Source organism: Callospermophilus lateralis, chromosome 11 (genome assembly GCF_048772815.1).
Source record: "Callospermophilus lateralis isolate mCalLat2 chromosome 11, mCalLat2.hap1, whole genome shotgun sequence".
In the NCBI taxonomy this organism is placed as follows: Eukaryota; Metazoa; Chordata; class Mammalia; order Rodentia; family Sciuridae; genus Callospermophilus; species Callospermophilus lateralis.
Genome location: NC_135315.1, coordinates 53,182,683 through 53,195,773, shown reverse-complemented (window position 1 = coordinate 53,195,773; position 13,091 = coordinate 53,182,683). Strand labels below are relative to the sequence as shown.

The 13,091-nt window shown below is 47.5% G+C and overlaps 1 protein-coding gene across 7 annotated transcripts in view; it reads left to right on the top strand.

Annotated features, from left to right (window-relative positions):
- The window catches only part of Gas7 (growth arrest specific 7), a 227,429-nt gene extending 214,777 nt beyond the window's left edge, over positions 1–12,652 (top strand). For 5 of the 7 annotated variants that reach the window (XM_076869704.1, XM_076869708.1, XM_076869709.1 and 2 more), the window contains 6 exons: positions 3,574–3,702; positions 4,357–4,480; positions 8,409–8,477; positions 8,695–8,774; positions 10,163–10,261; positions 10,932–12,652. In XM_076869704.1, coding sequence (XP_076725819.1) covers positions 3,574–3,702; positions 4,357–4,480; positions 8,409–8,477; positions 8,695–8,774; positions 10,163–10,261; positions 10,932–11,045 — 615 coding nt within the window. In that variant the 3' untranslated portion in view covers positions 11,046–12,652. The remainder of the gene's footprint in view (positions 1–3,573; positions 3,703–4,356; positions 4,481–8,408; positions 8,478–8,694; positions 8,775–10,162; positions 10,262–10,931) is intronic. The other 2 variants (XM_076869703.1, XM_076869710.2) reach the window with 1 other exon arrangement.
- The last annotated feature ends 439 nt before the right edge of the window (positions 12,653–13,091 follow it).

Genomic DNA, 13,091 nt, shown 5'->3' with positions numbered 1-13,091 from the left:
CCCCCAAGGTCTCCCTTCTCCTGTCTTGGCCCCAGACCTCCACTGACTGGTGAGATGAATGCTGGGGTAGGGGGTGGGGCTGCCACTGTCCTGGCTTGGGGGCGGGGCCAGGAGCCAGGGCTGTGCATGACTGGGAGCTTGAGTTTGTCTGCTGGATCCCCAGGGTACTGGATATAATCCATCCCTCTCCGTCTTATCAACCACCATGCAAAAGAGCCTCACCACCTCACAACTGAGCAGGGCAGAGAGGACTCATAGCCCACAGTCACGCCTCCAAGTGGACCTAACTACCAAGGGAGCAAATGGGAAACTAAATCCCCATTTTGCTTTGGGACACGCCCTCTCTTCAGTAGGGGAGTGGCTTTAAAATAAGACCCTGGGGCAGGGGTGTGGCTCCGTGGCAGAGCTCATGTCCAGCAGCTGGGGAAGACCCTGGGTTCCTTAAGGAGCCCCCTGCCCTCCCTCAGGAGTGCCAGCAATGTGCGAACCATCCCTCCAAACGCTCAGAACATTTTAAGTTGGTTTTCACGAAGCAGCACAAATGTCACCATCCAGCTGACCACAGCAATATGACGAATATTCCACACAAAACAGACTTTGCCACGAGAGCTTCTGCTACTTCCAGCCCGTCCATCCATCCATCCATCCATGTTGGTGGCCTTAGAGCATCAAAGTAGCCTCCTAGTGGTCTCACGGCAATTTCTTGAGAAAGGGGCTCCAAGGATCTGTGTGTCTGCCACGGATAATGTGGCTTCCTACGCGCAAAACCCGTTTTCACGTCTGCTCTAAAAGGCTCCTGGAAATTCTGCTCTGAAGGGTCTGTGTCAGGGGTAAAAGCTCTTTAAGAAATGCAATTTTGTCACAGCAATCTTTCCGGCTTCTCTCGTCAACCCGCCTCAGACCATTGCTAATAGCAACAGGTCACTAAAGAATCGGTATTGCCACTGGCTCCTGTAGAAAAAGGGAGAAAAGAGAAATTCCTTTTGACGGGAGAAAATCTAATCATGCAGGAGAAGCCTTGCATTCGGGGGACAAGGGAAGCAGGATAATGAGTTTTACTCAGAGCTGTCCCTAACAAGCTCTGTCAAGTCACTCAGCATCCCTGGGGTTTCTTTTCTTCCTGTGCAAAATGAAGAGTTTGAATCAGATCGGCCACTGTGACCCCCGGGAACGCCCTTCACCTGGTCACCTGGTACGCAGGTACCCACTCCCATGTCCACTCAGATAGCCACACATGCATGTGGCCAAGATGAATGTTTCACAGGACTATGAAACCCTTCTACCTAAAATGCGCTCAGATATTTTCTATCCAAGTCTGGTCTGTTCTCACCAAAACATCTGCTCCTGACCCAGTAAATTGATTTCAACTCTTGGCCACCCATCATTTGAAAAACTCTAAGCTGAACGGCCTAAGATGAAATTGCTTCCATCGTAGTATTTCTCTTACTCTCTTCAGTTGTACGAGGTGAAAAGAAGTATCAAAGTCAGCCGAGCCTTGGAGAGGGGAGTAATCCCGTCCGGTGGCCTAGCCCATCCCGTATAGGACAGGCCAACCCATGCATTCACGGGGACACTCTTTCAGGAAAAGCTAAATATGAGTATTAAAAGATACCAAGCCATCTTGTTTAAAGAAAATGAATTATGTGTTTAAAAAGAACTTAGGGGGCTGGGGATGTGGCTCAAGCGGTAGCGCGATCACCTGGCATGCGTGTGGCCCGGGTTCGATCCTCAGCACCACATACAAACAAAGATGTTGTGTCCGCCGAGAACTGAAAAATAAATATTCAAAAAAAAATAAAGAACTTAGTATAGATAGAGAGTTGGAGAATGCATGGGCCCTCACTTGCACAGTTGAATCACTTCAGACAACTAGTAGCTTTGTTTCCTGTTTGTTGTTTGGAGTTTGGGGAAAGACTTGGAGGTACTGGCAGGTTTGTGGCCCTTCCCCAGACCACACAACCTGGGGCTGGACCCGTGGGTCTTGAATGTTAAGGAGCTCCTTCAGGTCACTCCCGGGCATAGGAAAGTCTGGCAGTCACTTGTTTTCCAAGTCCTCGGAAAGACACCCCAGAGTTTTTGAGTCTACCCTCATAGACCCCAGTCAGGGGGTTCCATGGCAACTGAGTTATGAACCATCTCCTACTCAGCAAATGCCTGATCTGTGTATGTGATTGTCTCCGCCTGTTTTCTTTGTCTATAACTAAATACCAGAGACTGGGTACATTATGAAGAACAGAGGTTTATTTCGATCAAAGTTCTGGAGGCTGAGTAGCCCAAGATTCAGAGGGCTTTCCTGCTGTGTTGTAACAGTAGAGGGCATCATCCCACAGCAAGACAGAGCAAGCACGTGTCCTTTCAGATCTGTCCTTATAAAGCCACCAGGGCCATCCTGAGGATCTCACTCATGGCCTCATGTATTCCTAAGTACCTCCCAGAAGCCCCCTCCAGATACCCTCTTGTGAATTGGAGGATTAAGTTTCCAGCATCTGGAATTTGGGGAACACATTTAAGCCAGGGCAATAGGAGAAGGGATCCGTTTCTTCTCGTGCGTTCTCAAGTTTGTAGCCTCCTAATAAAATTGCCACCAGGTGGGGATGTTTTCCTGGATGAGGAAAGTTTCAGGGGCTCAAAAGAATAAATAACAGGAGACACTCACAACCGATATCAGGAGGAGCATGGCACCTGGGTGGCTGGCTCTCTGTTAGTCTCGGAAGGTCATCCAACAGCAAGACTGTCTGCTTACTCCCTGGCTCTGAATTCCCCCAGGTTTGGACCATGTCCAGATCACCTTGGTATTCCAGGCACAGGGCACCTAGCCGGTGTTGGATGAATAGAAATGATCTGGGATCGCCTAATTGAACAGCACCCTCTCCCAGTTATTTATTGAGCTGCCTAGCAGTCACTGTGCTAAGTTTTTGGGGACACAGATGGATGACATGGTTTCTGTCCCCAGAAAGCTCCCAGTTTGGAAAGGGACAGAAAGGGACACCCAAGCAAAGCTGTACCGGAGGCTGTGGCACACAAGCAAGCGTGGGAGACGATGCGCGGGTGAATTAACTCGATTGAGCTAAGTCACCGTGTATACTTAAGAGTCGGGAAGTTTCCGTCTGTAACGGGGGGTGTCCCAAAGGTTGTTACTGTGATGTCATAGCCGTCTTAGTGTAAGTGTACTGTGTGATGGTGAAAGAACAACAGAATCTAACAACGCATCTCAGAGTCTGTCCCCGTCCTTAAGTGACACACCACTGACATACCTATGACATATTTCAAAACCTGGTGTGCGCGATCAGTATACACAGTAAAAAAAAAAATAACTTTGAAAAGTTTTAAAAAGTAAAGATGTGAAAATTTCAAGGAGGAAGGAGTTAGTTGGTGGGGGAATCCGAAGGCTCCGGTCACCCACTCAGAGCTACAGTTGCTGCATCTGGTGGGCTGCCACTCACCTCTAGCCTTCCAGTCCCCCCCCCCAGGCTGTTGCCCCAGCCCCACCTGCTGGGGAAAGAGCAAGAACGCTCCCCACCAACTGCAGCTAATGCCCTGGGTCCTGAGTCTCCTCTCCACCCTCCTCCACAGCTTCACAGCGAGGTAGAGAAGCCCCTAATGAACTTTCGTGAGAACTTCAAGAAAGACATGAAAAAGTGTGACCACCATATCGCTGACCTCCGCAAGCAGCTCGCCAGCCGCTACGCGTCGGTGGAGAAGGTGAGAGGCCAGGACGCTGGGGTGGGAGTCAGGGGAAGGCGGGGGCTGCTAGAACAAGGTGGGCCAGGAAACCAGCTGTGACTCTGGGTGCCACAACAGGGGCCCTTGTCCCCAGATGAGGGGGGAGGGGAATCCAAGCCTCATGACCCAATGTATGGTCCCGTGTCTGGGACGCTCCTGCAGATTTTCTCCTGGTTGATCACCCACTTCCAGAGGCCCCATAGCTCATCTTTCTACAGTTAGTCACATCTTGGGCAGGACTGCTGGTGGCAGCCCTGGACTATGCCCAGGCCCTAGAGAGCAGTCACCCGACACCCAGCCAGCTGTCTCCACTAATGGGCAGAGAGTGAGCCACCACATGGAACCAGGAGGAGGGCGCTATGAGGGGCACAGGGGGCTCGAGGCTCTGGAATGCCATGCTTAGTTTCACCAGCAGGAATGAGGGGAGCTGGTCTGTGGGCTCCATCGTTGCCAGTTAGCTGGGTAGCAGCACTGGGACTCTCTGGCCCCTTGGGGCCACTGTGGCATCATCCATGCAAACAGAAAATGAAAGACTTGAACCAACAAAAGGGAGGCTGAGCCACGTGGCTCTGAGCCCCCCACCCCCAAGCTGCAAGCTTCATAACAGCTTCTCTGTTTGTCACTGGACCCCAGGCCCGGAAAGCCCTCACAGAGCGGCAGAGAGACCTGGAGATGAAGACCCAGCAGCTGGAGATCAAGCTGAGCAACAAGACAGAGGAGGACATCAAGAAGGCACGGAGAAAGTCCACACAGGCTGGTGAGCCCCTGGGCCGCCCACCCGGGCTAGTCACACTAACTAGCACACAGGAGGGGGCGTGCCCAGCACCTCTATCCAGCATCCAGGGATTGGAGGGAAGCAGGCCAGGCTGTTCCCAGGCCATGGTGGGGAGGCTAGAGGAATTATGGTCTCCCCAGCAATGCCTTTTTCTGACCTAAGTTCTGCACTTCTGACCACGAAGTAGATAAATTTTTCTTTGTGCCATGAGCTCAGGGCCGGGCCCAATCCCTGATTAAAGCCCACAGAAGTTAAAATCTTTATTCACCCATATAAGCTGCACCTTCTCCTCCCCAGGGAGTGCTACTCTGAGGGCTGAGATAGCAGGGCTTCTGCTTGCATTTTGTTTAAATAACCACCAGATTTCAGGCTCTACCCCTTCCCCCAGTGTGCTGGTGTCTGCTGCCACCTAGTGGTCAAGGTTAGCCAGTACACAAGGAGGGAAGGGAAAGGATGATTAGAAAATGTTTAAAAACTCAGAAACTGTTTCTAAAAGAAATCAAGTTTCACAACAGGCAAGAGCAATGCATATTGCCTCTAGAATTAATTTGTGTGCTGTGAAATTATGGCCTGAATGATCTTTAGGTCCCTTTCATCTCAACTTCTGGTGAAGCTGTTATAATTGATTTCATTATGAAATGAAGCAACCACCTTCCAGACATTTTGTAATAAAGTAGGGCAGAAATAACTGGAGCCAAAACTAATGTGGCATAAACATAATATTTAATATACAGGTTCTTATAATGCATCACAATAAATTACTAGAACCAGAAGCATTATTATAAATTTCTAATATATTCATTGGGAGTGGAGCCCAGAGAGGAAAAAGTTGTACATAAATTAGTTTAATTTATTAAAAATAAAATTAATACTGCAAAACCATATATGTCAAAATAATCAGCATATGAGAGTATAAAATGTTAGTTGCCAAAAATAACCACCATCAATACTTCAGGGTGCTTTCACTTTTTAAATATTCAACTGTATATAAATTGGATCGTATTATACTCTGTATTCTGAACTGAAGTTAATACATCTTAGAAGTAGCCCATTTCATTTCCTCTAAATCTATGCATCCATCTATGTATTTCAGATTTTTAAACAGTTGCCCAATGTCTGACTATATCATTGTATCCAAATTGATTTCATCATTCCCCTAATTGATTTTTTATCTGTATATATATATGACAGCAGAACGCATTACAATTCATATTATACATACAGAACACATTTTTTCATATCTTTGGTTGTATATAAAGTGTATTCATTCCAACTCGAGTCTTCATACATGTACTTTGGATAATGATGTTCATCACATTCCACCATCATTTCTAACCCCTACCCCCTACTTTCCCTTCCACCCCTCTGCCCTGTCTAGAGTTTGTCTATTTCTCCCATGCTCCCGCTCCCTACCCCACTATGAGTCACCCCTCTTATATCAGAGAAACATTCAGCATTTTTTGGGGGGGGGGGATTGATTAACTTCACTTAGCATTATCTTCTCTAATGCCATCCATCTACCTGCAAATGCCATGATTTTATTCTCTTTTATTGCTGAGTAATAGTCCATTGTATATATATGCCACATTCTTTTTATGCATTCATCTATTGAAGGGCATCTAGGTTAGTTCCACAGTTTAGCTGTTGTGAATTGTGATGCTATAAACATTGATGTGACTGTGACTCTGTAGTATGCTGTTTTTAAGTCCTTTGGGTATAGACCCAGGAGAGGGCCCTAATTGATTTTTTAGGACTTTTAGATTGTTTCAGAGTGTTTACCAAGCCAGCAATGCTTATCAGAACTGTAAATTTGTTTATGTGTAAGACCAGATCTGCATATAGAGAAAATTTTGATGTTGGGTTGAAGGTTTTTCTTCATTTCAATGAATATTTCCAAATTGCTGACCAGAGAAGGTACCCACCTATAGTATCTCTGAGTACTTATTCCCTAAACCTTAGAGTATTGTATGCTTTGAAATCATTGGTGTGCTGCTAAAAAATATTTTGCTTATTTTGCTTTTCTCTGATCAGGGTTGAACATTTAAAAATACAAATTATTTCTGACTTACTTTTCTGTGAACTAATTAACTTGTCTCCACCTTTCTTTTTGAGGTCTTGTTCTTACTACTGATAAGAATTCTCTATAGAGATTAACCCTTTGAATCACAAATATTTGCCCTGGGTTCTTTTTTTTTTTTTGGTCATTTTTTGTTTGCCTGGCTTTTTGTTGCTATTTTTGTATATAACATCTTTTCCCTGTGGCATTTAGGCATTTAGATTGGGGTGGGGTGGGGATCAGCTTTGACCTTCCCAAGATTCTATTTTAATCACCCAGTTTTCTTGTTCTTATGTGGGGAAAGGGTGTTTAGGTATTTATTTTTTATTTTATTTTTAACAGTGAAATATTCAACCCACCAGACATTTCTTTTTTCTCTGCCCAGGTCCCTAACCACACCCCACAGCATCTAATTTGTGTCTTCATTTCTGCTATTCTCAAGACATTTCACTATTGAGAGCTTAATTTCATCTTTAAGCCAACAGTTGCCTCAAAGAAAATCTTTACATTTTTCAAGAGCAAGGTCTTTGTTACCCTTATTGCAAACATCTTGATTTACCTATTTTTTTTTAAGAGAGAGAGAATTTTAATATTTATTTTTTAGTTTTCGATGGACACAACATCTTTGTTTGTATGTGGTTCTGAGGATCGAACCTGGGCCGCACTCATGCCAGGCGAGCGCGCTACCGCTTGAGCCACATCCCCAGCCCTTGATTTACCTATTCTTTATTTCTTTATTACCCTTATTCTGATTCTTGCAACTATGCATTTCCATCAGATGATACAGAATCTTATTTCTGTAGCTTGAAATCATTCTGGGGGTGGGAGCGAGGTAGCACAGTGATAAAGGGCATGTGCCCTGTATAGGATCCCCAGCACTGCAGAGAGAGAGAGAGAGAGAACTACCTTTATTGAATACTTACTGTGTCTGGCCTCAGGCTACCTTCTGGAAGGTGATGTCACAGTCTCTGTAAGGAGGTATTTTGTGAATGAGAAAACCAATAGGAGCAAGGATGAGCTAGGTGACCGAGGTGGCATTGCAACATCAGAATTCAGTCTTCTCTTATTCCAAAGGCTCTGCTCCTTGCCATTTTGCCAGACAGGCTGCTGCTCAGAAATTGCTGCCACTCCTTTTTTGCTCTTTTTCCCTTTCCTCCTCTCCCTCATGTTTTGCAAGGCTGCTGAAGGGAGGGCATCCAGATCCTCCTGGGGGCTAAATTTGAATTCTTCATCACCATCATCGCCACCACAGCTGACGTTAATACTTTGCTATCTTTGCGAATCTCTATTCTCAGCATGTATTGGCATAGTTAATGAAGGTACAACTGATGTACCCATTTTATAGATGTCTTCATCTTCATTTCTGCTGGGGCACAGGCAGGCTAGTTGACAGGCATTCTGGTTCCAGAATTCATGTTCTCCACTGGCATTATTCAGAAGGGTCCAATTTCCAGTCCTGCACTGATTAGGAAACTGCATATTAGGAAACTGATTGCAACTACATTGCATTTCCATCAGATGAAATGCAGATGTGTGCCAGAGCACTTGCTCCTGCAACTATAATTTGTGCAAGCATCACCGTAGGGTCTGCTGAAAATGCAATTTCTGGCCCCGTTGATCTTGGACACCTCCTGGGATTCTGCATTTCCCTCCAGCTCCCCAGGGAGAAGTTTACGGATACTGCTGGTCCGTGAACTTCATTTTACATAGCAAGGTGCCAGGGTGCTAGTACACTTAATGTTTGCAATTACTTCATAGGTTGCTCTTGTTCTAAATATAAAATGTTTCAAACATGCATATGGTTAGAGAAAGTGATACACTAGCCATTAAGATTTAATAGTTATATTTCTTCAGATCTCTTCTGTTATGAAAGAAAATGGTACAGAAGGAGCTCATTCCCTACTGCTCATCCTGTCTCTCCAGGTGGCTACTCTCCTGAAGTTTGTGTGTAGCACTGTGATGCATGTTTTGGTGTTTTTGGTTTTTTTTGGCTTGGTTTGTGTTTTGTGGTGCTGGGGATCAAACCCAGGGCCTTAGACATATTAGGCAAGCACTTTGCCATTGAACTGCACGGGAAATGCAGTGCATTGCGGTGGGATAGTGTATGACAGAGCATGACAGAGGCCGCTGGCTTTTCCAGGTGATGACCTCATGCGCTGTGTGGACCTCTACAACCAGGCCCAGTCCAAGTGGTTTGAAGAGATGGTGACCACCACTTTGGTATGTGATCAGAGACACTTGAGCATGCCAGTCACAGGGAGCCCTGGGTGGGTGGTGGGAGACACAGAGTGGGCATGGAGTAGAAGTGACCATAAAGTGGTCACTCTTCCAGGGTTGGGATCAGAACTCAATCTGGATCTGCCTATGCATTCAAATCCCTAGTGTCTCCTGTTGTATGAAATCAGCCAAAGGCTGGGTATTGCTGTCACCTTCCTTGGGCTGTCTACTGGGGGCTTAGGATCAACCAGAAACCTCCCTAACTGAGCACAGAGTGGCCCCATTAGTAGAAAGAGAGGCAACTCCCCCATTCCCACCCCACCCACTCACTGGAGATCCTTAGTAGGCATGTGAACGGGTGTGATAGGGGGAGCCATGCAGCAAATAGGGGGTACTCTGACTAAGGTGGCAGACCCCATGGTACTGTCCTGAGTTTCTTTTTTTTTTTTTTTAATGTATGTTTTTTTGTTTTTGTTTTTCTTTTTGTTTTTTTAGTTGTAGATGAGCACAATGTCTTTATTTTATGTGGTGCTGAGGATCGAACCCAGTACCTCGTGTGTGCTAGGCGAGCACTCTACCTCTGAGCACAAAGGGGCAGCATTTCCATGTTGGTCAGGGCCTGCTAGAGTGAAACAGTGACACAGCAGCTACTCATCCCTTCATCCTACTGCCCAAAGCCACCTGCTGTCCCTCCTACAGCCCTGACCGGGCTGGCTTCCCCAGGTGTCAGCCCACCAGGGCAGATTAAAGGCCTCTCTACCAGTGACCTGTTTTACCCCCTTGTTAATCTCCTAATTAAGTCCCCTGCTTTAATCCCCCCTTCCCGATTAATCACCTGGACCATGACCTAGTTACGTATAGAGTAACAGCCTGATCCCCTAAATTCCGGAGACACAGAGCCATCTAGACACTGAAGGACAAGCCTTTGATGATGGCTGCTCCACTCCTGCCCCTGCATCTGGTCCCTGTTCTGCCCCATCAGGGTGCTAGGGCTGGGGCTGGGCTTGTAGAATCGGGAGAACACGGTTTAAATCCTGCTCTTCCCATGGTTCTGTATCTCCTGGGGCACGTGGTATTCCCTCTCTAGGTGTCAGTTCCCTTGCTCAGAAATCTCGCAGAATCTTAAAATTATATCAAGAACAATTACATACTGCATGGAAAGCTTTTTGTACCTTGCTTTTAGGGTAAGCTAGTAGCTGCTCTCATAACCTTCACCTTCACCCTAGAGATGGGCAGGTTCCTTATTGGAGCCCAGAAAGTCAAGAGGGGTTGGGGTTCAGCAGCCAGTGACTCGTGCGTTGGGGTACATGGTGCCTTGGAACCTGCTTGGTGGGAAGGTCCCAAAGTTAGGGGATATTCTCAGAAATCTCTGGTCTTGTTTTCCTCTGCAGGAGCTGGAGCGGCTGGAGGTGGAGAGGGTGGAGATGATCCGGCAACATCTGTGTCAGTACACACAGCTGCGGCATGAGACAGACATGTTCAACCAAAGTGTGAGTTCCCCATCCTGGGGCAGAGATTGATGAGACCCCTGGGTGTCAGGGGAACAGCCATGGCAGGTTAAGAGGCTGCTGCAAATGAATCATTTCTGAAGCAGACAAGTGGGCAGGTGTCCCTGCTTCTGAGTCATGTCTTGGGGTAGATTTATCAGGATTCCTGGATGTCCATGTGATGATCCATCTTGTGAACATGAAGTAGGTACAGGTGAGCTGTTTACCCGACGAGAGAGAAGCTCACCATATTTAAAATAGCTAGAGATATCATTGCCTCCCTGGGCAAATTTCTTAACCAAAATGAGACAAAAATACAACTTCTAGAAATAGTTAAAGTACCTAATGCTAAAGTTGCATTTATTCTATTCTCTGGTAGTGGGTATGGAGACACATGGAGGAAAAGGTCACAGGCTACTGAGCCTCCAAGGCATGCTGCCCCCTCTCAGCCAGGCCTGGGCTCTGCAGGATACATGGTCAGGACCAGTTCCAGACACTGGCTCTCATAACCTCTGCACACTGTGACCTTCAGATAGGTTTCCCGTGGGGCCCTAGAGTATTCTAAAGACACTGCTCTGAACAGAGCTTGGGCGAGAGCAGTGTAGTGCAGAGGAAACATCCCCAGCTTGACCCCCACCTTTGACAGTGTCCCCTCTTTCTCTGTCCCTTGCAGACAGTCGAGCCTGTGGACCAACTGCTTCGAAAAGTGGACCCGGCCAAAGACAGAGAGCTGTGGGTCAGAGAGCACAAGACGGGCAACATTCGCCCCGTGGACATGGAGATCTAGACACGCCTGTGCGGCCCCCGGGGGTCCTGCCCAGGAGAGGGGCTGGGGGTCCCGTGGAGAGGGGGTGGTGGCTCCCGCTCGGTGAAGCTGCCCTCCCACCCACTCTCCTGTTCACTGAGGAGAGAGGAGAGAGCTGGCAATTCCAGAAGGGTGACCTGGATGGCTCAGCTGGGGAATCCCAAATATTCCCAGGCCAAGAAGACAGACCTGCAACCCCGCCCTTGTCTCCAAGACTGAAGCCCCCCCCAAACCCCATGCCGTGCTTGTTGCTCTGAGAACAAACTGAGGCTGGAACTTTGTGGTCCCTGCTGAGTTCCATAGGGGTGGCCGTCACATACCTGTGCCCTTGGATGCCCCAAAGCCCATCCTTCACCTGGTCCCTTTATCTCCCGGGGCTTTGGAAGATCAGGGAAGGGCTGTCTCTGCCTCCAAGCCAATGTCAGGATCAGAGTCAAGGATAGAAGGCGCCGTCAGCTCAGCCTACACCTAGAATCCTTTAGGGCCCTCTCTCTCTATTTTTCTCATTTGCGTTCTGGGAGCCCAAATCTGGCTTTTCTTGGCCACTTTTCATCCCCGTGGGTCTTGGGAAGACCTGTTTTCTGTCTTCCCTGACCAACCCTGCCCAGAGAGGTCAGGATGGAACTACCTCATTCGGCAAATTAGCCCCAAGTCGGAGCATTGAATCACGGTTCCTATCAGACCAGGCATCATCTCTGAAGTCTCTGGAAAATCCCGATCCCTCCATTCCTCAGCTGCTTTCTCAAGGCAGTCCCCACCCCTGCCCAAAGTTCTCCACCAGGGAGACCTCCTTCAGCTGTGTGCATGTCCAAAAGCTTTGAGAGATGGAGATGAGCCAGAAACCACATGGGGTCTGTCTCCCATGGTGTCCTGTCCAACATGGGGCTACCCTGACCCCCCTGCTCTCCCAGGCTGCCCACCAAGGGCTTGATAGGGCTAGGTCAGTCCCACATGGGAGACAGGTGAGGGCAAGTCTTTGTCAAGACTCCATCTGCTTATGCAAGATAGGGTTTGGACTGCTGTATGAGCATTGCAGACTCTCGTTGCTATCCAGGTATGTCCTGCCACCTGGACCTCCATCCAGCTCCTCTGAACTTTTCCAGAGCCCAGCACCAAGCCCTCGCTTGGTGCCAGCATCTCCTTTCCCTCTGTCCATCTTCCCTGGAGAAGCCTGAGCCAAGCGTGACTCGGGAAGCTTTTCAGCACTACCCCTGGGTTCAGCCCGCCACTTTCTTTCTCGACTACAGCAAACACCATCTCCACCATCTTAGCCTAGAGAATCGGCCTGAGGGGACTGGGAGGAAAAAATTGACCCAGTGAGCAAGGAACAGCTTCTAGCCAGAAACCCCTGCCCTGAGAGCCCACCTTTCTTCATCTTTCCCATTGATGGCTTTCCTCTTGACCCTTCCGTCTCCCATGGGGGCCAAATTCTAAGAGCCCAATTTACGGATCTTTCCCTCCATCTTACATTGCTAATAATGGATGTTAATCTTGGATCTTTCAGCATCTCTTCCATTGAATTAGAATGGCTTTCTCATAGTTTATTTTAGAAAGATGTTCAATATACTAAAGCAAACCAGATCTTGTCACTCTTTTTTGTTGTTGTTGTTGTTGTTAACTAAAACATCCCAAGCATAAAAGCCAACGTGAAGGTGTTCACAATCATGGAGGGGGCAGGATCTGTCCAGCATAGGATGAAAAACCACTCCTTTTGCATTCGGGTTTGGACCATGACACCAGCTACCGATTTTAGGATATTTTTTGACTTCTCTCTCTGAAAAATGGGTGCTAGTGGTAATTGCTTTGTGGGCTTAGTAAACTATAGAAAATCAAACATCAAAGCCAACAGCCTGATAATTAACAGATCTTTTGGGTACGATGCGGCTCCTTGGCTTTGTCCTCTTATTCTCTCATTTGAGGGTCCTCAAGTCCTCTGTTTGTTCCTGACGTGGAATGAGCTCTCTTGCTCTCCTTCAGGGTAATGACAGTTGGCCAAGCCTGGGCCAGTCCATTTTCTAAGGTCATCCA